The 21,905-nt window shown below is 36.2% G+C and overlaps 1 protein-coding gene across 5 annotated transcripts in view; it reads right to left on the bottom strand.

The window, feature by feature from the left end:
* Positions 1-21,905, bottom strand: part of NCAM2 (neural cell adhesion molecule 2) — a 564,569-nt gene that overhangs the window by 125,216 nt on the left and 417,448 nt on the right. For all 5 annotated transcript variants that reach the window (XM_054468800.2, XM_063659919.1, XM_054468801.2 and 2 more), the window contains exon 10: positions 5,708-5,895. In XM_054468800.2, the coding sequence (XP_054324775.1) occupies positions 5,708-5,895 (188 nt within the window). The remainder of the gene's footprint in view (positions 1-5,707; positions 5,896-21,905) is intronic.

Below are 21,905 nucleotides of genomic sequence, written 5' to 3'. Positions count from 1 at the left end.
ATGTGCAAAGCATTGAAAATATTAATCAAGAAACAGCTACTGATAAACATCTACTAGAAACATCTACTGATAAAACTATTTCTTCGTATTTAAATACAGGCATACCTGTTTTATTGTGTCTTACTTTGTTGTGCTCAAAAGATAGTGTGTTTTTTGTTTGTTTGTTTGTTTTTTTACAAATTGAAGGTTTGTGGCAATCCTGCATTAAGCAATCTATCAGCACCATTTTTTCAACAACAGTTGCCCATGTCCTGTCTCTCTGACTTTTTGGTAATTCTCTCAATATTTTAAACTTTGCATTATTATTAAATTTGCTATGGTGATCTGTGATCAGTAATCTCTGATGGTACTATTGTAACTGTTTTGGAGAACCACAAACTGTGCCCCTAAGACAGTGAACTTAATTGATAAATGTATGTTTTGATTGCTCCACTGACTGGCCATACCCCCATCTCTCTCCCTCCTCTTCGGCTTCCTTATTCTGTGAGACACAATAATATTAAAATTAGGCCAAATCATAATCCTACAATGGCCTCTAGGTGTTCATGTTAAAGGAAGAGTCGCACATCTCCCACATTAAATCAAAAGCTAAACATGATTAAGCTTAGTGAGGAAGGCATGGCAAAACCAAGATAGGCTAAAACAGAAGCCTATTGCAACAAACAACCAAGTAGTAAATGTGAAGAGAGAGTTCCTGAAAAAAATCTAAAGTACTACGCTACTGGACTCACAAATGATAAGAAAGCTAAACAGCCTTACTCATGTTATGGATCAATATTTTATTGGTCTGGATAGAAGACCAAGCCAACCACAATACTCCCTTAAGCCAAAGCCCAAGCCAGAGCAAAGACCTAACACGCCTCAATTCAGTGAAGGCTGACAGAGGTGAGGAAGGTGCAGAAGAAGGGTTTGAAACTGGCAGGGTTAGTTCATGAGGCTTAAGGGAAGAAGCCATCTTTATAACATAAAAATACAAGGTGGAGCAGCAAGTGCTGACGTAGAAGCTGCAGCATGATATCCAGAAGATCAAGCTACGATAATTCATGGAATTGACTACATTAAAAAATAGAATTTAAAATAGATGAAACAGTTTTCTATGGCAAGAAGATGCCATCTAGACTTTTATAGCTAGAGAGGAGATGTAAAGGGCAGGCTTCAAACTTCAAAGGACCTGTTGAATCTCTTGTTAGGGGCCAATACAGCTAGTGACTTAAGTTCAAGTCATTGTTCATTTATCATTATAAAAATCCTAGGGTCTTTAAGAATTATGCTAAATCGACTCTGCCTGTGTTCTATCCATGGGAGAACTAAGCCTGGTTGACAGGACATCTGTTTACAGCATGGTTTATTGAATATTTTAAGCCCACTGTTGAGATATAGTGCTGAGGAAAAAAGAAAAAAAGATTCCCTTCAAACTAGTACCGCTCATTGACAATGTACCTAGTCACCCAAGAGCTCTGATGGACACATACAAAGATATTAATGTTGTTTTCATGCTGACTAACCCAACATCCATTCTGAAGCCTGTGGATCAAGGAGTAATTTCAACTTTCAAGTCCTAGTACTTAAGAAATACAATTTGTGGCGGGGCGTGGTGGCTCACGCCTGTAATCCCAGCACTTTGGGAGGCCGAGGTGAGCGGATCACAAGGACAGGAGATTGAGACCATCCTGGGTAACACGGTGAAACCCCGTCTCTACTAAAAATACAAAAAGTTAGCCGGGCGTGGTGGCGGGCGCCTGTAGTCCCAGCTACTCGGGAGGCTGAGGCAGGAGAATGGCGTGAACCCGGGAGGCAGAGCTTGCAGTGAGCCGAGATCGAGCCACTGCACTCCAGCCTGGGCAACAGAGCGAGACTCCTTCTCAAAAACAACATAACAAAAAACGGAAATACAATATTTAAGGCTACAGCTGCCATAAAACAGTGATTCCTCTGATGGATCTGGGAAAAGCCAACTGAAAATCTTCTGAAAAGGATTCACCATGCTGATGCCAGTAAGGATATTTGTGACTCACGGGAGAAAGTGAAACTATCAACATTAATAAGAGTTTGGAAGAAGTTGATTCCAGCCCTCATGGATGACTGAGGGGTTCAAGACTTCAGTGAAGCAAGTAACTGCAGATGTCGTAGAAATAGAGAGCTAGAATTAGAAATGGAGCCTGAAGAAGTGAATGAATTGCTGCAATCTGATGATAAAACTCTAGCAGATGGGAAAACTGCTCTTTATGGAAGAACAAATAAAGTGGTTTCTGGTGGTAGAATTTACTCCTGCTGAATATGCCTGAAAAATGTTGAAATGATAACCAAAGATTTAGAATATTACATAAACTTAGTTGATAAAACAGTGGCAGGGTTTGAGAGGATTTACTTCATTTTTAAAAGATGTTCTGCTATAGGTAAATCCTAACAAACAGTATTACATGCTGTTAGCCTTATAGCATCACCTGCTACACAGAGATCTTTCATGAAAGGGAGTGTTAATTAACAAAGTGCTTCACTGTTGCCTTATTTTAATAAACTGCCACAGCCACTCCAACCTTCAGCAATCAACATTCTGATCAGTAAGCAGCCATCAACCTCGTGAAAAAATGCTTCACCAGTGAAAAAAGTTACAACTTGCTTAAATCTCAAATTATTCCCAGAAAATTTTAGTAATGAAGTATTTTTCAGTTACGTTACGTAGACCTTTTTATACATCATGCTTTTGCACATTAATAGACTATAGTGCCAACATAACTTTTATAGGCACTGAGAAACCAAAAATTTGTGTGACTGGCTTTATAGTGATATTTACTTTATTGAGGTGCTCTTGGAACTAAACCTGCAATATCTCCAAGGTATATCTGTATCCAGCTAAAAATACTGATATTAATTCAGGTTATTAGGTTTGGACAGAGTATAGTGAAGTAACAAGTATAGTTTTGAATATCTAAATATAAGCTAAGTGTATAATATTAATAAAGAAGCTTGCTAGACTTTTTCTTAAACCTAAAAATATTTATTTCTTCTATGTATTCCATGATAAGAAAGTCATGGACCACAACAGTAAGCATCCCTATTTAGGATATGAAATGAAGATACAGACAATGCAAAGTACAATATTATTCTAACAAACCTATTAAAAACCGATTCCTTCTTTCAATGTTTGCCAACATATTGAAAAGTTGTGTAATTCCCTCAGGATGTGGTCAGTTAAAAAAAAAAAAAAAGTTTTGACGACCTTGACCATTACAGATGCATTTATTGGCAGTAACTGAAAAAATTTATTGAATATTTGGTTATATTTTAAAATGCATAATTTTAAAAGTTTCAATATATATACTTAAAGAAAAAAACTTTAAAACTCAATTCAATACATTTATTACTGACAATCTGTTAAGTGTAAACTTTTTCTATATTTCATTTTATATTCTTGAGTTAGCACATATATGACTTTTACAATAATTATTAAACAAAAGTAACTGTCTCAAGCAACTGTATATACTAATAATTAAATATGAGAAATGCTCATTGTTGCTTTCTCTTTACGTTGTTATTTTGTTATGCTATGTTTTCAAGTTGTGTTAGTCACACATGTATATTTTTCATTCAGAATTTAAATTTAATTTGTGAGCGTATACACATAAACATGTCTGTTTAAAGTCAGTGGTTTAGCCAACAGATCACCTGGCTGTGTGTCAAGTAAGCAAAAATTGTGTGTTTTTTTCTTAATTTTATTTTGGAGTGCAGAGGGATGTCTTTAAGCAGAAGTTTAAATAGCATATACTATATATTATGTTGTATGTATAAAATGTTCCTTCACATTAAATATGGAGAATTATGAGTTGGCTGAGGGACAAAAAATGTCAAGATGAAGTAAAGCAGAAATTAAACATTAATCTGTCATTTACTCATGAACTTCAATCCACTTGCTATGGACTGAACTGCCCGCCTCCTCACTCTGCCCTTTCATATATTGAAACCCTAACTTCCCGTGGGAACGAATTTGGAGACAGGATCTTTACAAAGGTAATTAAGATTAAACGAGGTAATAAGAGTGGGACCTAATCCAACAGGACTGGTATCCTTATAAGAAGAGGAAGACACCAGAACTCTGTGTGTGCACAGAGGAAAGGGCATGTGAGGACATAGCAAGAAGGCGGCCAAGTACAAGTTCAGGGAAGGGTCCTCTGTAGAAAGCAACCCTGCAGGCACCGTGATATTGAACCTCTATCCTCCAGAACTCAAAACAAATTTCTGTGATGTCAACCATCCTGTCTATGGTATTTTATTAAAGTATTCAAGGAGACTACACACTACACAAAACAAGTTAAATCTAACCTGAGCTTTTCACTAAGGTAAAACACATAAAATTTATATTAAAACTGTCCAGATGTTTTTATAAAATTGACATTCCTGTCAAGTCACAAATAGCTAATTCTTCTAAAATATTTTCAAAGAAACTTATTTACATTGAAATTGATTTAGACAAAGTGGTTCAATTACCAACCAGTCAGCTATGCAAATATTTGCAGACGTGATGGCTAAATCCTCCTATCAAACAAATTTTTTTTAAGTCTAAATGGCATCAATGAGGATATTTTAAGTTAAGGCAGTATGGATATAAGATGGTATTCTAAAACATACATTTCATTTTAGCTTATGCAAACTGAATTAGTGAATAAAATGTAGCAACCTTTCAGCAAATAAGGCTGTGTGAAAAAGATTCCCAATTTTCCTAACCACATCATAATTTGGAAAAGGGTGATGGTCATTTTCATAGATTTTTTACATGTTTTGGAAATTGATACACACACACACTGCAATTATAAGTAAGAAACACTTTATTGAAACAGTATTTAAAGGCCAATATAAAATTACTTGGCAATATAAAAATAATTATACAAAATCTTATTTTTAGTAATAAAACAAAAGATACTGAACAAGTAAATTTCATTTATTTTGGAATTTACACTAGAATTGTAAAAATCTAGCCAACAGATAGCATTTATACCTGCCAGACTGAAAAGAAAAAAAGCTATACCACATAGAATCAATGAAAGCATCAACATTGAAGACAAATTTTTAACCCTCAATAACTATTAAATTACCAATTTTTTCTTCCTAGATTTTTCCATATATATATATATATATATATATATATATTTTTTTTTTTTTTTTTTTTTGAGACAGAGTCTCGCTCTGTCATCAGGCTGGAGTGCAGTGGCACGATCTCAGCTCACTGCAACCTCCATCTCCCAGGTTCAAGTGATTCTCCTGCCTCAAACTCCTGAGTAGCTAGGACTACAGGCACACACCACCACATCCAGCTAAGTTTTGTATTTTTAGTAGAGACAGGGTTTCACCATGTTGGCCAGGATGGTCTTGATCTCCTGACCTTGTGATCTGCCCTCCTTGGCCTCTCAAAGTGCTGGGATTACAGGAGTGAGTCACTGCGCACGGCCATATAATTGTTTTCATTCCTAAAAGTGCATTCATAAAAATAATGGTCTTTGCTATATAGCCACATTTCTATATAAGTGAACAGACATTCATACACTCATCATTAATGAGCCATGGACCTTTAAGTAAATAACTGTAAAATATATACACTACGATTTCTCTCTCTCTTATTATATATATGTATATGAAGATATTTAAATATATTCTGAAATAGTAGATAGTTGCTAAAATAATACAATTTATTGATGTATACATGTGGACTTACCTCTAATATCATCTTTCTTCCTGTACTATATGTCTTTAAATTGGTCGTGTTTTTAGCAGGTAAGACTAATTTATCTCTTCTCCAGTGAACTGATGCTGGTGGATTCGATTTCACATCACAACTTATATTGATAGGATTTCCTTCCCAAGAGTAATAAATTGTTTGGTTTGATATAAACTTGGGGGCATCTGTAACACAATATAATAAAATAATTATAGGCATTTTCTTTAAGTTAAATAATCATTTAAGTAATATAAGCATTAGTAATTTTTACTTTATAAAAAGAAGCCACATAATTCTAATTTCGTGTATTTTTTTTTTTTTCTTTTTGAGACAGAGTCTCACCCTGTAGCCCAGGCTGGAGAGCAGTGGTGTGATCTCAGCTCACTGCAAGCTCCGCCTCCCAGGTTCATGCCATTTTCCCGCCTCAGCCTCCTGAGTAGTTGCGACTACAGGCGCCTGCCACCAGGCCCGGCTAATCTTTTGTATTTTTAGTAGAGACGGGGTTTCACCGTGTTAGCCAGGATGGTCTTGATCTCCTGACCTCGTGATCTGCCCTCCTCGGACTCCCAAAGTGCTGGAATTACAGGCAATGAGCCACCGCGCCCAGCCTAATTTCATGTATTTAACATAGTGCATCAGAACTCACGAAAATATATGTCATTTGAATACTTTCATCACATAATTTAATAGGATTAACATACAAGCACTCATAAATTACCAATTATTAAAATATAAGACAACCAGAGTTAAATCTGCTCTTCCTAATCTGATAAAAAATATACATTGACTATGTTAATGACTATCTACTTGTGTGGAAACTATCTCTGGAACAAACTATAAAGTGAGAGTTTAGGATAAAATCTAATAAAACAAATGGTTCTTTCCTCACTTTTTATTTTGTTTAAGTCATAGTCACTTTTTCTATAAATTATTTTGAAGACCCAGGTATGAAATCTAAGTTGGAATGGCAACAACAAAACTAAACATTTTTTCCTAAAGTATCCATATTTCCCATTTTTACTAAACCACAGAAGTCACAAATTAATCAACAATAATTAATTTGAAAAGTAACCAGTTTCTATTCTTATGACTCCCTATCAGTTTTTTCAGGTCTCTATTCCAGATCTCTATCACAAAAGTTAAGAGAAAACAGACAATGTATAATTTTATTTAAAAATCTAAATGTGAAAACATACAAACGTTGTTTTCACTCTTCCTCCACCCCAGGACTATGATCTAAATCAAATGCCAAATATTGTAACCTCTTTGAGTCTCAATTTCCTCACTGTATAATTATCTGACAAGATTTTATAATTATTTTTACATGAAAGCATAATTCTCTAGTAAGCTGTAGCTAAAATTTTGCTTGTATTTATGCTGATTATTGTTACTAATATTAACTACTTAGAACTTAATATCACATCAAAAATTATCAATTTAAGTTATTTAACTTTTAAATATTTTATTACTGCAAATTACTTAAAAAAAGCAATATCCAGTTTAGTTATATCTACTAATTATATAAATATCAGATATGTAACATAAGAATTATCTGTAGTACAAATGCAGAAGTAATCATTTAAAAGTCCTTGTCTTATTTTATTTTAATGAATGTTTTAATGACAACCTCACTTACAAGTCTGAAATGCTTACTGAATCATTTCTATATGAAGGTAAGTTGTTTATATACTTTAGTATATTTAATATCTTTAATAACCTTGTAAGGAAGGAATAATCTCTGTTCTATGGAAAAGGGATCTGGGTTAAGAGATGCCAAGCTCATTCCCACAATAAGTTTTAGGGCTCAGATATGAACATAGGGCTATTTTAACCAACGTCTATTATATGCCCAATCAAATACAGAAATAAAATTATAATTTTCAGGGTTTGAAACATTTTGGTACTGTGAATTCTATCATCTATTATTAAAGGGAATATAATTGAAACAATTCTCAGCCAGATAAAGAGCCTTAAAACAGCTTTATAATCTTGATTCTGCAATCCAGTATGCATCCAGAGAAAATAATTATAAATATTATAAAAGTTTATTTAAAGGACTTTTAATGCATTATTACTTTAATAACAAAAACTGAAAACAACTTAACGTCCCATAAATGGTGGTACATCTTTGTACTTAGGTGTGCTAAATATTACACAGATACATTTGCCTACGGCTTTCCATCAGCTTGGCATATACCTGCCCTTACCTTCAAGTGGCTGAGTTCAAAACTAAGCTCCTCACTTTCTAAACACAGCCTTTCCACACTCTGCAGTTCTAGATGAGGAGCCCTAAATTGTGCACCCACAGCATTCTGTGCTTTCCCTCATCATGGTCATTAGGCAACGGAAGCATCTATTTGATCGTTTCTCTGCCAAATGATGTCCGTTTGGGGGTCAGAATGTATCTCAGTCACAATTATTTACCTAATGGCTTATACAGTGTTTTTTAAACTGTACATTGAATTGACTGGAAATTAAATAGTCAAATAAGTTTTAATTCAACAGTTCGACTACACTGAAAACGCCAGGGACATGAAGAATCTAAGAACACACAACTGATTAAAGGAACAACCATAAGAGAAGCCAAATTTCTTGATATTCAAAGTCAAAAACTAAGTTTACGTCTATATCTTTAAATTTATTTACAACGCTTAAGGTATGTAAAGTATAATTTATTTAGCATCATACTATTTCATGGAGAGGATTAAGGAAAATAAAGTTACAAATAAACTCAATCCAATAGGAAATTCATATTTATCATCTATATCTTCGAATTTATTTACAACTCTTAAGGTATGTAAAATATAATTTATTTAGCATTATACTATTTCATGGAGAGGTTTAAGGAAAATATAGTTACAAATAAACTCAATCCAATAAGAAATTCCTACATCCTAATGGAAACATTAATAGCTGACTTGCAGTCACACTCTGTCCACAATGTGGCATCTGCATGTAGTGTATTTTAATAGTGTAATTTAACTATAAACTGAGGGTAAGATTTGTTGTTTTCCATAACAGAAATCAATTGCCACTAATTGCTTGCCTGATGATCTCAGTGTGAATTTTACTCAGAATTACCAATGTTGAAAGCAATACTTGCTACAGGCAATACATGCTATACTGAAAGCCACATTAAAAAATGTATTTGTGGTATCAAGCAAGAAAATATTGATAACGCCGGTCTATAATAAAACAGAAACTAAATGTCTATACAGGATACACTTTGTAAATATCAATACAGTAGCAAGGCAGCGATAGTCACTGGCAGAAGATTAGCATGTTAACGAAATTAACATCTTGGTATTGGGTCATTGTGGTATGAGGGATTTGACTCTTGCATAGCACCATCTGAAGTGGCTGAAGAATGTAGCCACATGTCATGTTGGTGTATCAAAAATAGTCATTTTCAAAATCAGGAAGGCCCTTTACACCAAGAAAGGCTTCAAATGTACAGAGGAAATAAACACTGGTGGTTAGAAAAACACACACAGGGGAAAAAGGAGAAAAGAATATAGCATAAGCAGAAGTGGAAAGATACTTTTGCCTATGCTATATTCTTTCACATATATATGAAAGAAAAAAGGCAATAGGCATGGAAACATTTTTATCTTGAACTTGTATTTTTTTGGCTTAGGATTTGTGCCCAATATACTATGCATGGGGAAAGTTAATTCCTGACTACATGAAATATGAAGTTATGGAAGCATCTATTAAGGAGTTATGTGTCCCTCAATCTTATCAAAGTCCAAACCAAAATATGATCCTACAAATTATAATGAAAAGAATGATTTTATTGGAAGAATTAATTTTTATCTGAGCAGAGTAGAAAAAAGTTAAGATAAATCTGAATAGTGAAAAGATGGAAGTATGTCATTCACTGGAGGTGGAGAAAGAGATCTCCTTTCTGAAAGCCTCCAGTGCCAGTGACAATCAAGAAAGTGACACAGACACCCTCTTTGATCAAACTTTAGTCAGGTTCTTCTTAGCCCACTTTTCAACTAGGCCTTGACCTTGGCACTGTCCCTGGATTGCCATTAACAAAGAATCCTGCCAAATCCATTTATAAGAGTTCCCCCACCCTTGATTTCTGATCACTCTTGCTATCTGACCAAGTTCTTCGTTCAACACAATTGTGGTCTACGTCTTTGGCCTGCCTTTAGCAAGGATCCTGTTAGGCCAGGTTACCAAGAAAGTCACTACCTCTGAAGTTTACCAGGTCCCTCTTAATAACTTTTCATCCACTGCCCTCTCTCACCCTACTCATTGGCTGTACATCCCAAGTTGTCCTTGTATTCGGCTTTGAGATCAATCTCTCTCTTCTGTTGCAATAGTCTTGAGCACTATTGTGTTAGTAATCATGACTAGTCTTCCTTACAATTTTTAACAGGTCTTGGAATAATTTCCGTTTGACGAATGAGGGTAACCCCAAGAAGGTGTTTAAAAAGAAAGCTTGATTCCCTTTCTTAAAGAGAGAATGAGAGAGACAGATGTGAAGCAGATGCATCAGTAATAAGAGATAGTGGGTTACTTTTGGTAAAATTTGTATATTTGAAATATGAGAGTTAAAATAATAAACTAAAGTTAATTTAAAATTGTGAATGGGCAGGTAAGTTAATCACTTGCTTCATTAACAGAAAGTCAAAGAAGATTCCCTAGATTGTAGTTTAGAAACGTTAAAATGCCTTCCATTTTGAATTAATAAGAAATATTGTTAAACTAGTGTAGAAAATTTGTTGCAATACTGTTTATAGACAAGATTTGGATTTCAAAGGTGAATCTCAAAATTGTACTCTCTAGCACAGTTGTGATTAAGAAATTACAAATAAGTTGATTCATAGAACTTTTGCTCTTGATCATAACAAGTAAATTTCTGCATTAAAACATATTTGCCTAAAATAATGGAAAATGTCATTTGATATCTCAAGAAAGAATACCCAAATAAGTATATTTACCAACATCTTCAAATATAAGAATTGATTTTAAAGACACTTTTTAAATTGTACTTCTTATTTTAAAATACTTTTACTGTATAATTTTACATCAGGAATATGCATACGGACCTTGCCAAAGTTAGGTTCCATAACCAACTTTCAATTAGGACATTTATGATGAAATTAGGTTATTACCTCTTTCCAAGTCTCTGCTGAAGCATTAAGAGGTTAAAATACATTACAATGCTTCCATCATTGTTAATACTAACATGTGTTTGGCAATAGGCATATTGTGTATGCTTTTTTCATATTTTTTTCATTAAGAATATTCAGCCTCTATCAAATCAATATTCTGAAACATAACAAAAACTAAAAGAGTTTTGTTAGTAATTATACCATAAATAAATAACATAAATACTAAACATGACTGCAAAAATATCTTGATAGTCTAAAAATAGTAAGTATAATAATAATATATTTGTTATACTGTACTTTCCTCAATAGTGTATTCTAATTTTGATGTTTTTCAGTCCTGGTAAAGTTGCAAACTTTTGGAAAGCCATATGTATGGCTTTAAAAATGTAAAATGCATTACTACATGTGGAGTCTCTTTAAATTTTTAAAAATGTAAATAAAAACCCTTACAGTTTTAATTTCAAATAATTATGTAGGCTTCACTTTCACTTTCGTAAAGTGTGTGCACATATGTATATATGTATATATGAGTGAATATATACATATATGTATATATGAGTGGGTATGTGTATACACACGTGAATATATACATATTCACTCTCATGGATACAAATATACATTTAATGGCATATATTGTGTATATATAGATATATTGACATATATTGATATATGGTATATACACATACATACTATATATACATATATACACACATATACACAAATATACACTGTATTAGTTCGTTTTCATGTTGCTGATAAAGACATTCAAAACTGGGTAATTTATGAAGAAAAAGAAGTTTCATAAACTCGCAGTTTCACTTGGCTGTGGAGGCCTCACAGTCATCGCAGAAGGGGAAGTGAAAGGCACATCTTCCCTGGCTGCAGACAAGAAAGAATGAGAGCCAAGCAAAAGGGGAAACCCCTTATAAAACCATCAGATCTCGTGAGACTTATTCACTATCCTATGATTCAATTATGTTCCGCTGGGTCCCTCCCACAACACATGGGAATTATGAGAGCTACAATTCAAGATGAGATTTGGGTGGGGACACAGCCAAACCATATTGTATACATATACATACAATATATTGACATATGTTGATATATTGTATACACACATATATTCACTCTAGAGTAAACACATATCCCTCACATCAGGGGAAATACTGAGTTATCTATTTTATTTGTTGAGAGGCATAATTATTTGAAATTAACATTGAAAGGGGCTTTATTTCGATTTTTAAAAATGTTAAGACACTCCATATGTAGTAAGACACTTGAAAGCACAAAACAATATTATTTTTATTATAAAGAGGGCAAAATTCATATTAAATTTTAACAGTATTATGATACCATATATTAAGCCTGACCCCTTAAATAGTGACTTTATTTTTATTTAAATTTCTAAATTGAACTCATATTTTAATGACAGGGTTCATATAGTCTATAATTTCACATATTTCAATGCTACAATAACTTATTTAGAATTAATCATACTCCATAACATATAGTGAATAATTAACATTTTATTTATGTTTTGGTTCTATTTGTTTTGATTCCGAACTAATATTTACCTATTTGTACATTTATTCCACCTTCACTTTCAAAAAGATGTTGAAGGAATTTAACTTCTTCATGATATACTGCCATCATGGGTTGCCTTGCCAAATAAAATGTTAAAATCCTCCAAATCACAATGATATATTTGATTGTACACTAATATTCAAAATAATATCAAAATTTATGTCTATGAATAGTAAGCCATTTAGCAGATGCTGGACACAACTGTTTGGGTATAAAAGTTTTTCTTCCCTGAGTATTAACTGGCACATTGAGAGTTTGTGGAGGAAAAACCTGAATGTCTCAACCTTAATCTTAAAGATTTTCCATCTGCAGCTCTGGGAGGGCAGCCACTGTCCCAAATTATCACTGGTAGTTTATTTCATGCTAATTACTGTTTAAATGCAAGGGATTCATCTCAACAGGAAACATTCTAGTGGATGAGGCAGATGCAAAAGTAAATACATATATTGTTATATAACTGCAACTCAGAGAAAGATTCCCAGAAGAACATTAACTTAAATCTCTACTATTTTGTGAGCAGTTAAAATGTCCCAGGCATAGTGCTTCTCACAACTTGTCACAAGTCTAAAACAAGAATCTGGAGAAAATTCAATAGCAAAAAAAACATACAATCTGATTTTAAAATGGGGAAAGGAACTGAATTAGCCCAAAAGAAGGTAAATAAGTGGCCAATAGGTATTTGAAAAAATGTTCGACATCACTAATCATTAGCAAGATGCAAATTAAAGCCATAAGAAGATATAAACTCACATCAGTTACAAAGGCTATTATAAAAAACACAGAAGGTAATTATTGTCAAGGATGCAGAGAAAAGACAACCCTTATATGCTTTTGGTGGGAATGTCAATTAGTACATATATTATGAAAAACTGTACGGAGGTTTCTCAAAAAACTAAAAACGGAACTACCTATCAGGGGAACCCACTCCCAATATTTCAATGTAGGTTCTTTATATTTTCCCGAAGTGTCAGCCACTCCGATAAATAAAGAGAAAGAGTACAAAGAAAGGAATTTTACAGCTGGGCCACTGGGGGTGACGTGTCATATCGGTAGGTCCGTGATGCACACCTGAGCCACAAAACCAGCAAGTTTTTATTAGGGATTTCAAAAGGGGAGGGGGTGTACAAACAGGGAGTAGGTCACATGCTTCAAGTGGCAAAAAGCAGAGCAAAGATCACATGCTTTTGAGGAAACAGGACCAGGGCAAAATCAGAAACTCCTGATAAGGGTCTATGTTCAGCGGTGCACATATTGTCTTGATAAACATTTTAACAGAAATCAGGGTTCGAGAGCAGAGAACCAGTCTGACCTCAAATTTACCAGGGCTGGGGTTTCCCAATCCTAGTAAGCCTGCAGGTACGGCAGGAGTCCAGGGCCTATCTCAGTCCTTATCTCAACCGCATAGGACAGACACTCCCAGAGCAGCCGTTTATAGACCTCCCCGAAGGAATGCAATTCTTTTCCTAGGGTCTTAATATTATATTCCTTGCTAGGAAAAGAATTTAGCCATATCTCTCCTACTTGCATGTCCATTTATAGGCTTTCTGCAAGAAGAAAAATATGGCTCTTTTTGCCCAACCCCACAGGCAGTCAGACCTTACGGTTGTCTTCCCTTGTATCGCTGTTATTCTTTTCATTTTCAAGGAGCACTGATTTCATATTGTTCAAACACACATGTTTTACAATCAATTTGTACAGTTAACACAATCATCACAGGGTCCTGAGGTGAAGTACATCCTCAGCTGATGAAGATAACTGGATTAAGAGATTAAAGTAAGACAGGCATAAGAAATTATAAGAGTATTATTAGGGAAGTGATAAATGTCCATGAAATCTTCACAATTTATGTTTCCTCTGCCGTGGCTCCAGCCGGTCCCTCTGTTTGGGGTCCCTGACTTCCTGCAACAATTACCATATTATCCAGTTATCCTACTTGTGAGTATATGTCCAAAGGAACTTCAATTAGTATGTAGAAAAGATATCCATACTCCTATATTCACTGCAGCATTATTCACAATAGTCAAGACATGAAATCAGACTAAAATGTGCATCAGTAGATGAATGGATACAAAATACATAGTATATATACAAAATGAAAATAGAAGGAAATTCTGACATTTGAAATGACATGAATGAATCTGGAGGATGTTATCTTAAGTGAAATAAACCAGGCACAGAAACACAAATACTGCAAAATCTAATTTATACATGTGGAATAAAAAACTGTCAATTTCATAGAAAAAGACAGTAGATTGGTTATTACCAGAGGCTGTGGTGATAAGAGGGATAGAAAGATGTTGGCCAAGGGATTTAAAGATTCAGTTAGACAACAGAAGTAAGTTTTTCAGATGTATTACCCAATAAGATGACAACAGTTAGTGTATCATGTGTTTAAAAATTGCTAAGACAGTACCTTTCAAATGTTCTCATCACAAAAAATGCTGAGTATGTGAAGTGAAGAATTTAATCATTCCACACTGTTAGACATATATGAAAATATCACATTGTGACCCATAAATATATGCAACTAAATTAAAAAGGTCTGGAGATGTGCACACACATACACACACAGAATAGTGGATGAAAACAAAATAAAATTTGTGGCTGGTGCTTATAAGCAAAATTTTGTATTGGAAATAGCATTGAGCTTGCCATCAAAATTGAATGCCAACTCTGTCAAGTAGAAAAGATGAGACCTTGAGTTTCTGCTTTTCAGTTTGGCCTTTTTTTCTCTTCTTTAAAGAATTTAGGAGTGGAACTAGATAAATTCTCCCTAAATTCCTTAACCTCTAAGAGTTCTTCAAAATGACTCTGGGACAAATCTTAAAAATAAACATGCATATTACTTTTAGGATACATAAAGTAGCACTAGACCATATAAAAGGTGGCATTTGCCTTTCTAAAGAATTATGTACACTACTTGGGATAATAATTATTTTATGCTTATAAAAGCCTCTGGTGTACTTTACTACATACAAATGCAGGCATTGATATGCATATGTTTGTACAATAAGGTGCCTTTGGTCCCTGCTACTTGGGAGGCTGAGGCATGAGAATCACTTGAACCTAGGAGACGGAGGTTACAGTGAGCCAAGATTGCATCAGTGCACTCCAGACTGGGTGACAAAGTTAGACTCCATCTCAAAAAAAAAAAAAAGTTTTTGGTAAATATTTTAATAAGTGAATATCTTTCAAACAGACAAACAGAGACTACATAAGGGTAAATAAGGCAGTGGTCCTTGGTGGTAAATGTATTATCTTAAGACTCCAAAATCTTCTTAATAAGAATATAATTAATAAAAATTGTGCATTACTATATAGACCTTAAGAAAAGGAATACTGCAAACAAGATTTAATGTGTCTATAGACATTAAAAACAAGGAACTATGCTCTTTTAGCTGTTATCACAATGAAATGATCCTTAATGATAAATTATTTAGATTTAATTAAATGGCAGCTGTACAGGCAAAAGTCTGACCTAGAACATTTATTCTTAAATCCATGCCCTTGACTGAATCTCTGATATTACATTGCCAGCATCACACGAAACAGTGACATATGCCAGCATCTGAATCTGTCACCTTCCTCAATGTTTCATTCAGGACAAGCTTATTTTCAGCCCAATCCTTTCCATACTAGGAGACACCAAAGAAAGTTTTAAGCATGTCTTTAGACTTGGTACCAAGTTATACTTGTTTTGATAAATGCCCCCTCCCTGCCTCTTTTTTTTCTTATTCTGAGATTTAGAGGTGAACTTGGAGTCAGTACTGATCACTGCATTCTCCCGCAGTATGAGATTTCTTGACTTGATTACTTGCTTAATGCATGCTTTCTACTTTCTTTTGTAATTCCTCCTTTGGATCTGAAATATTTTCTCTGAGCCTAGTTTATTTGTGGTTGGTACCTGTGACCTAATAAAAGTCTTATTTCTTGCTCAGTGCTGGCCTGCATTACTGAATTCTGCCTGTGTCTGAGCAGGGTGAAGCTGATAATAAAGCATAACACAGGCTCTGGGAACTGAAATATACAAGTCTTTGACCTGAATTTCCACTAGGTCATGAATAGTAGAACCAGGCAACTCACTATAAAACTCACGATATAGAATCCATTTTCTAAATCAAATTGAAAAGGCATTACTAGGGAAATAATTTATAATAAAAATAAGTTTTTAAAAATCATATTGATGATAATAAGAATAGGCATTGTCCTTGTAAAACTGTATTATGATTGTATTGTAGATTATGTCCTACATACTCTTCAAAGCATTCACATATTAGAGCGAAATATCTTCCTCTTTTCCAGTCATAATACTCTGTGGCAAACAATTTTCAAATGTTCTTTTTAATATTATATTTTAAGAACTACAAATAATAGAAAGAGTTATTTTCAGATGTAATAGTGTAACAGAGAAACAGCAAAAGAACTGTCATAACTAACTCTATTTTTGTTTAAGGAGCCTTTATCCATTCTTACATGTAGGCTAGAATAATTTTATAACACTCATAATATGCAAGGACAGCAATCATATAATTTTCAAAATGAATTCTGGGGTTAAAGGAAAAGTATGTACAAATTAACCATATTTCTCATTAAATATTTATAGGAGCATTGTGACTTGACCAAAGACAAAAAAGTTTCCAACCCCATTGGATCCTCACTGACACTCAGATGTCTGCAACCCTTGGTCACCTCTTGATCCTAATCCCCTCCTCTTCCCCCTCCCTGCCCTTAACCAAAAAGAGGCTGAAATTTGTACTGACTTAATATGGTACTTTAGGATGTTAGTCCACCATTTTCTTGGTTTGCTGCTCTCAGAATAAACCTGCTTTTCCTCCCGCCAACTCTCGTCTCTCATGTTTGGCTTTCAAGTGGTGAGCAGCTGAACTTAGATTTGGTTATAATAGGGTGTCAATTTTAAAAGCTTTTTCATTGATTTCTCACCACTAAAGCACAATATATAGAAATACCATTCACGTCTCTCAATATTTAGTATGAGCTCTCTTGTCCAGTTCACAGTCACTACTTGGTCAGTTTTAGAAGCCCCTTGCTGACTTACTCACCTACCAGTTTCTACTTTAAGCAAATGTAACTAACCTGCTTAAAACCTTTTAAAGATCCTATTCACACTCCTTAAATCTAAACTTTTATGACTCTTTACAAAGCTTCACATAAACTAACCTAGGCCTATTTGTGATCTTGCACACATTTAAATTAACTCTTCTTCATAAACCTTAATCATCCTGAACTTTTTTGTGCTTTCAGTGCTTTGTACTAGCTGTCTCAATCTGCCTAATCACCATTTTTCTTTTTAATTTTTATTTTTTATTTCAATAGGTTTTTGGGGAACAGGTGGTGTTTGGTTCTAAGGATAAGTTAAGTTATTTAGTGCTGATTTGTGGGATTTTGGTGTACCCATCACCCGAGCAGTATACGCTATACTCAGTGTCTAGTATTTTATCCCTCACCCTACTCTCACCCTTTCCCTTCAGTCCCCAAAGTCCATTGTATCATTCTTATGCCTTTGCAGCCTCACAGCTTAGTTCCCACTTATGAGTATGAACATTCGATATTTGGCATTCCATTCCTGAGTTACGTCACTTAGAATAATGGTCTCCAAATCCAACCAGGTTGCTACAAATGCCATTATTTTCTTCCTTCATATGGCTGAATAGTATTCACACACACACTACATTTTCTTTATCCACTCATTGATTAATGGACATTTGGGCTGGTTCCATATTTTTGCATTTGCTAATTGTGCTGCTCTAAACATGCATGTGCAAGTGTTTATTTTATATAACGACCCAGTAGTGGTATTGTTGGAAAAATGGTAGATCTACTTTTAGTTCTTTAAGGAATCTCCACACAGTTTTCCATAGTGGTTGTGATGGCAGTGGCAGCCCATCTGGAGCAGCCACTGTGAAGATGCCAGCTGCAGTTGGGGAGGTCTGGCTGGGGTTGTGCACTCCAAAGAGCCAGCAGGGGCCAGGAACAGGAAGGAGCCCTGCCTCCTACCAAGTAGGTGGGTGGGAGCCCTGCACTCCCTGATGCAGGTGCAGCCACACAGTCGTGCTCTGCTCTCAGGAGGTGAGGAACTCCCCCTTCCCCCAAAGGCTGGGAAGTGTCTGCTCCCATCCCTGACCTCTCTCCACTCCTGGTGCCTGCTCCGATTCTGGAGCAAAGTTGTGGCCCAGCCCAGGTGCTGTCCCATCCCACCTAGGTGTGTGCACACTCAAGGAGGTGCTGACACACCAGCCCCCTGTTACCTTGACCCCCTCTGGACATTGGGCACCCAGGAGCACAGAAGGGAAGCTGAGTGAAGACTAAGCGTGTCTCAGCAGGGGCCTATAGGCACCCCTTGGCATGAACAGCCTGGGGGCCATAGACAGCATGTTAATGGCAGCAGGAGGCAGACAGGCTTCTGGGCAGAAAGCTGAGGGTCCCCTGTGAAACACCACCTTCAAGCCAAGGAAAGCCTGAAGCCTGGAGTTAGGGCTATAAGTTCTGGGTGGAATCGTGGCCCAGAGTGATAACTTATGGTGCTTTTTCCAGGCCTACCTATGGCCAACCATGGACCAATCAGCACTTCCTCCCTCTGAGCCCATAAAACTCCGACTCAGCCAGAATTGGACAGATGTCAGGATGACCTGCCAGTGGATAGAGCTACCCACTTAGGGTCTCCTGAGAGCTGTAGCTCAATGAAACTCCTTTCCTCCTTGCTAACCCACCACTTGTCTGCATACCTCATTCTTCCTGGACATGAGACAAGAACTCAGGACCTGCAGAATGGTGGGACTGAAAGAGCTGTAACACAAACAGGACTGAAACATGCCCCCTACTTGCCACATTGCAGGCAATGAGAAGGAGAGAAGAGCTGTGGTCCTTCTGGGAGCCTAGACCTTGGGGCTCCCCATGCCAGGGCTGTGACGTGATGTAACACCATTTTTGGGGCTGTTCACTCCCTGAAGTCTCTGAGCTTTCGGGCACCACTGCACTCCCCTGGTCCAGATGCTGGTGCCCGCAGTGGAAGCCCCTTGAGATACACCTGGTTCAGTCTTGCATGGAGTGGCACCTGGAGCTGCCTGTCCCACCACAGCAGCTGAAGTGCCTGGCTGGGCCCAGTGGCTGGACCCTGCACTTGCCCACTGATACACCCCTCACCATTCCCCACCTGGTTCACCCTTGGTGGGTATGGGATCTAGGCCAATAGCATAAGCCGAGTGGGCAGAATGAGCCCAGTGGAAGCAAGCAAAACCCAAGCAGAGGTACTACCAGCCACAGAAGTTTCTTGCTGGCAAAGTGACACCCTAAAGATCCCATTACAGTTTTACAAGTTTACATCCCCACCAGCAGTCTAAAAGTGTTCCACTTTCACCATATATGTGCCAACACTATTGTATTTTTATTTTTTTGATTATGGCCATTCTTTCAGGAGGGAGGTTGTATCACATTGTGGTTTTGATTTGCATTTCCTTGATCATTAGTAATGTTGAGAATTTTACATATATTTGTTGCCCATTTGTATATCTTCTTTAAGAATTGCCTATTCATGTCCTTAGCCCACTTATTGATGGTATTTTTTTTTTCTTGCTGATTTGGGTTTCTTGTAGATTCTTGAGATTAGTCTTTTGTCAGATGCACAGTTTGTGAAGATTCTCTTCCTCTCTGTGGGTTGTCTGTTTACTGGCCAATTATTTCTTTTTCTGTAGAGAAGTTTTTTAACTTAATTAAGTCCCATCTATTTATCTTTGTTTTTGTTGCATTTGCTTTTAGGTTCTTGGTCATGAAGTTTTTGCCTAAGCCAATGTCTAGAGGATTTTTCCCATGTTATCTTCTAGGATTTTTATGGTTTCAGGACTTAGATTTAAGTCTTTGATCTATCTAGAGTTGATTTTTGTTTAAGGTGAGAGATGAGGATCCAGTCTCATTCTTCTACTTGTGGCTTGCCAATTATCCCAGTACCGTTTGTTGAATTGGGTGTCCTTTCCCCACTTTATGTTTTTGTTTGCTTTGTCAAAGATCAGTTGGCTGTAAGTATTTGGCTTTGTTTCTGAGTTCTCTATTTTGTTCCATTGGACTGTGTGCCTATTTAATCCATGCTGTTTTGTTGACTATAGCCTTATAGTATAGTTTGAAGTTGGGTAATGTGTTGCCTCCAGATGTGTTCTTTCTGCTTAGTATTGCTTTGGCTATGAGGGCTCTTTTATGGTTCCATATGAATTTTAGAATTATTTTTTCTAATTCTGTGAAGAATTATGGTATTATTTTGATGAGAATTGCATTGAATTTGTAGACTGCTTTTGGCAGTATGGTCAAAACCTAACCACCTTTGACATATTTCATTTTAATGTACCCATGTATGTTCTATCTCCCTAATTTAAAAATTATTTTTCTTTTTTTTTTTCTTTGAGACAAAGTCTTGCTCTGCTGTCCCGGCTGTGGGCCAGGAGTTTAGTGGCATGATCTCATCTCACTGTCACCTCTGCTTTCCAGGTTCAAGTGATTCTCCTACCTCAGCCTCCCAAGAGCTGGGATTATAGGCATGTGCCACCAGGCCCAGCTAATTTTTTTTGTATTCTTAATAGAGATGGGGTTTCACCATGTTGCCCAGGCTGGTCTCAAACTCCTGACTTCAGGTGATCCAACCACCTCGGCCTCCCAAAGTGTTGGGATTACAGGTGTGAGCCACCACACCCGGCCAGCCTAATTTATACATTCAATGAGGGAAAGAACAATGTTACTTGCCTCACAGTTCTTCTACAGCACCTGAATATAAGTAGCTATTCAGTCAATAACAGTAAAATGGATGAATGAAAACCAGGATAAGTATGTACTCCAGATGTCATCACTCCATTTAAAAGAAGATGAGAAATACACCCACATTTGTTTGATATTTCTAAAGACACAGAAATTTGGACTTCAGTCCACTGTTATATCTATTGTAATAGATTGTCTTTCTTAGACCTTTATTATTATTTTGTAAAGAAGCTGGCCCCCGGGCGTGGTAGCTCACGCCTGTAATCCCAGCACTTTGGGAGGCCGAGGCAGGAGGATCACGAGGTCAGGAGATAGAGACCATCCTGGCTAACACAGCGAAACCCCATCTCTACCAAAAATACAAAAAATTAGCTGGGCGTGGTGGCGGGCACCTGCAGTCCCAGCTACTCTGGAGGCTGAGGCAGGAGAATGGCGTGAACCCGGGAGGTGGAGCTTGCAGTGAGCCCAGATTGCACCACTGCAGTCCAGCCTGGGCAACAGAGCGAAACTCCGTCTCAAAAGAAAAAAAAAAAAGAAGCTGGCCCATTAAATTAACTAAGGTCTAACTGCACATTTAAAATAACCTGTAACACTCACTGTTTTTTTTCAGTCATTTAAATTTTCTCATTTGATTTATGCTGAGGGAAACTACCAAGGGAGTAAAAACTAATATATCCTTTGGCACATTTAAAGGGTAATTCAATTAATGATTTCATAGATCCAGT

The sequence above is a fragment of the Pongo pygmaeus genome, chromosome 22 (assembly GCF_028885625.2).
Source record: "Pongo pygmaeus isolate AG05252 chromosome 22, NHGRI_mPonPyg2-v2.0_pri, whole genome shotgun sequence".
NCBI classification, from domain to species: Eukaryota; Metazoa; Chordata; class Mammalia; order Primates; family Hominidae; genus Pongo; species Pongo pygmaeus.
Note: the sequence above shows the minus strand (reverse complement) of the source record. Positions and strands in the feature narration are given on the sequence as shown.